Source organism: Echiichthys vipera, assembly GCF_963691815.1.
Source record: "Echiichthys vipera genome assembly, chromosome: 15".
In the NCBI taxonomy this organism is placed as follows: domain Eukaryota; kingdom Metazoa; phylum Chordata; class Actinopteri; order Perciformes; family Trachinidae; genus Echiichthys; species Echiichthys vipera.
The window spans coordinates 24,768,002-24,772,408 of NC_139840.1; the positions used below are offsets into that span (position 1 = coordinate 24,768,002).

The following is a 4,407-nucleotide window of genomic DNA, read 5'->3' on the forward strand; positions in this document are numbered from 1 at the left end:
TTCCATCGGCCGCTAACTAGCTACATTTGTCCACGGTCCGTCTGTTAAAACATTCCGCTACTCTGAAAACAAACGTTCCATTTTTTTGGTTCCCCATGTCCCTCACTCCAGAGGTCTGAGTGGAAACCGATTCCCGCTAGAAAATTAATAAATAAGGAAGATGAAAACAAAATAAATAAGAACAAAAAAATAACAGAAAAAAAGAGATACTGAGCTAAAATGTTATTATGCAGGAGTGATAAGGTTGCATTGCTTTTACTCATGATTTTTACTTGATTCTTTGGCAATTAAGCTATTAAATGATATATTATTATTATTATTATTATTATTATTATTATTATATAATAATAATAATAAACTGAAAAAATATCATTCTGACACTTGGTGTTACTATTGAAGATGGCTGTTAAATAAATCTTCCAAAAGTGATATTTTCCTTTCTCTTTTCTCAAGATGTAATTTTGTATGTTTTGATTATTAAGACATAGATATACAGCATATTATGAATATATTTTATGTTTGATATAAAGAACAGTTCCAACCAACCCTAACCCTAAAATGCAAAGTTTTACTGTTGTTCTACCAGTTTAAATTAGTTTTTTTTGTTTGATATTTCCCTGTTTTCCCTGTTTGACCATTTATTGATGCACAATAAGCAAATATTACGTGTTAAAAAAAATACAGGAAATTGTCAAAACCTTAATGGAAAATAAACAAATTTGTTTTGTAGCTTTAACAGTTTTTTAATGTAATTCATACGTGATTTAATTCCCTGTAAATCAATTTACATATTTTGACTCTAAAATGATCTAGAATAGAATAGAATAGAATTACTTTAATGATCCCAGACTGGGAAATTATTGTGTAACAGCAGTAGTGGGTCAGCAAATAAAACACTTTGTACATAACATAAATAGAATCTAATATATACATAGTGTATATATACAGTGCACAGTGTGCTATAAACAATATACATATAAACTATTACAATAATAATATATACAACAAAATATTAGAGAGACCAGAGTTCTCAGTCAGGCAGAGTTATTATATACAGTGATGGATATATACTGCATTACTATGATTATTATTATTACATTATTACACATTATTTATAGCACTACACAGTGCTGCTTCTACAGGTATTCTTTGGTAACTACAGCTGCCAGCCTTTTCCTGTAAAAACAACTGTTTTTTTTATTATGTACTCAGTAAGGAGTTTGGGGACCTTACATGATTCCCAACATAGCACTGACCAACTCCAAAGAGCCAAATCAATTGAAAACACCAGTGCATATACAGTATTAAATAGGATTTGTTTTATTACCTTGCACAGGTCTTGTGTATGGTTCACAGTTCAGCACAAAGTCTTTGGATGCACAATAATAATTTCCCAATAAGTGTTTTATTCATTACTTAATGGCTCATCAATTTGTTGATTAAATTCATTGTTACACATCCACAGGCAAATACAGGTCTGCAAACAAACACACCACAAGCCTTGATTGTGAATCGTTGGGCATCTTGTTTTTTTTTTAAAATTCTGATCAATGTCTCTTTGTGAAACGTTGTGTATTTATTTTGCAGAAGGCTGAGTCTGTAATCTTTCGTTTTCACCATTAATCAATAAGGTACAACAGAAGGACCAGGTATAGAGATTACAGTATATCTCCACTCTGGCCTGGGAACGCCTCGGGATCCCCCAGTTAGAGCTGGTTCATGTGGCCTGGGAAAGGGAAGTTTGGGGTCCCCTGCTAAAGCTGCTGCCCCCGCGACCCGACCCTGGATTAGAGGCTGAAGATGAGATGAGAATGCTTGACCACACAAAAGAAGTATGACCAATTGCAACCAAATAGTTTCGAAATAATTTATTCAGTTATACAAATACAAAACACCTCTCTCACTCATCATAAAATAGGTAGGTCTTGGCGGTGTTTACCATATCCTCTCAATGTCAATGTTGTCCACATGAATCACCCCTCCACAGAAACAGCAGTTTGTGTGAAGTTAAAAGTGTGCGTTATGTGAAGAGTATTTCCATCGCTACTTCATAAGAACTAACTGTGAGGTTCTCATTTTTCAGCAAGCGACAAACAGCTCGCATACATGGAAAAATAATTCAGTTTGATGTAGCATTGCAGATCAATGCCTTTAGTTACAGAAGATTTGCTGTGATCAGAGTCAAACATGTCGAGTCTCATTTTGTTCTGATAGCAACAGAAACACCAGAGGAATTTCTCAACATTTCCATAATCCGTTGGTCTTCCTTGTCTTTCGTACACTACCACACATTCGACACTCTTAAACCAGACAAGACATTGATATATACTTGACAGAATGAAATTCAAGTCATATTTATTAAACTGGTTTCTCCCCATCTGGAAAACACAAAAACTACACATAAAGAGGGAAAAATTAGGTGATTGACAAACTATTGGGGGGGAGTAAAGGGGAAATAAAAACATATTTCATGAAGACATCATTTTTGCATGTCATTTTGTCTTGTGCTTTGGCCTTTAAAGGGGAAAATGCATCACACTGGTAGCGTCTGGCTGACCCCTTAAGAGCAACAACGTAATTAAAAAAAAAAGGTACAAGTTTTGATTTGACGTAAAACCATTAGGAGGTATTCTACTGTAGCCGATATAACTTTACTGAAAAGAAACAAAAGAAAATGCTTTCTAAAGTCTCTTGTTCCATTTGTGCCCAGGCCAGATCCTTGTTTCTTTGCTGTAAAAATGACAGCACATCTTCGACTGCTATACTAGTCCAAAGTCTTTCTGCTGTAGCTCATTAAAATAAAGACAGGTTCAGTTCATTTCAGCTCTCGCGGTTGGTGTCGGGTGTCCGAGTTCAGCGGGCAGTCGGAGCTCGGCCTGCATCGGACCGATCCTCTACCAAACAAAGAGAGGCTGATGGTAGTTCTATCACACACTGAAGATACGGTGGGCCTTCAGACGAGCTCAAGTACCTGTGTGGAGAGATAAGATAGACCTGTTATCTGTAGCTATCAGACACTATACCACAGATATGGTCTAGGGCCGGGGTCTGCAACCCTCTTAGGCCTCATGCGGCTCTTCAGCCCCTTTTCAGTGGCTCCCCTTAGCTTTGCAAAAAAATAACATGGAAATAAATAACATAGGGTTTTTTTGCACAGTAGACAATCTTTCAAAGGGAACACTTGTTATTTTTGAAATTCAAGGTGATTTTTAATAAAATATTACGTGAAACTATAATATGCGCCACATCCTACGTCTATGGCCCAGCGCCTTTCATGGAGGTCCTTATGCTAATCAGGGATAAATCCCCCCCAAAATAGTGACATGGACATTAATTTGCTTTTCCAAATGATGATGGCTCATCTGTAGACTTGATACTTGGTAAGAAATTAGCAAACAACATTTTTTATAATAGGTAATATTAGGAATAAAATGTCAACAGTTTCCTTTTTTCTCATTCTATAATTTTATAAATGCAAAAACTTAATTTTTTTAAAATATCGTATAATTATATATAAACCTTTATAAGCTGTGACATGAAATAGGTTTTGTGGCTCCAGACACATTTGTTTTGGTGGAAAAGGGGACAAAATGGCTCTTTTGATAGTAAAGGTTGCAGACCCCTGGGGTACCCCCTAGGGTAAATAAAGAAATCAGATCTGAAAACATCAGTTGATTGACAAAAAAATTAGTCAACCATCAGTTAATCACTTCATTCATTAATTATAAGCAAAAATGCCAAACATTCTCTGGTAAAAATAGTTGCTAATTTTCTGTCAATTGACCGACTGATTGAGACCCCACTGGGTTATGATACCATGTCAATAGTCTGCCACCCAATGCAGTAGGCCGGCTGTTAGAAGCATGTTTTATGTATAACTTTAAAAAAAACACAAACCTTTATTGTTCCTTGGCTGTTTGCAGCAATCAGTACATTTGACTCCTGAAAAAAAAAAACACAACACTGTAAGTTACACATGGATATGTAATGATCTATAAGACAAAATTATAATTTGACTCTCTATGAACTATAAATTGTTCAATTTCCAATAGTGGAAGAAGGTAAAGTGAATAGCGAGTTTTTCCATATCACAATATAATGTGGCCTGACGACATTTAAGTAAGTCTATCATTTCATAAACCAGTTGGTGTAATCTTCAATCTATGAATTGAACAGCATGTGAAAAATGAACAACAAGAGTGTAATAACGCGGTGAACTCACTCCATCAGGCAGGGCTCTCCAGCAGACAGCACTGACAAACTCATTGGTGTCGTCTTCCTTCTTGTCCTTGTCCAGGACACTCTTCACCGTGTCAAACTTGAATGTTAACAGGGTCTTGGAAAGTCCTTTGTAGTATAGGTACAGGGAGTTGTTTTCACTACCTGTACAAACAAACAATCACACGC

At 35.8% G+C, this 4,407-nt stretch overlaps 1 protein-coding gene across 1 annotated transcript in view; it reads right to left on the minus strand.

The window, feature by feature from the left end:
• Positions 1–1,862: 1,862 nt before the first annotated feature.
• cop1 (COP1 E3 ubiquitin ligase) overlaps positions 1,863–4,407 on the minus strand; it is a 19,408-nt gene continuing 16,863 nt past the window's right edge. The window contains exons 18-20 of the mRNA XM_083928144.1: positions 4,223–4,383; positions 3,898–3,942; positions 1,863–2,971 (exon numbers count right to left, since the gene is read on the minus strand). Coding sequence (XP_083784270.1) covers positions 2,954–2,971; positions 3,898–3,942; positions 4,223–4,383 — 224 coding nt within the window. The 3' untranslated portion in view covers positions 1,863–2,953. The remainder of the gene's footprint in view (positions 2,972–3,897; positions 3,943–4,222; positions 4,384–4,407) is intronic.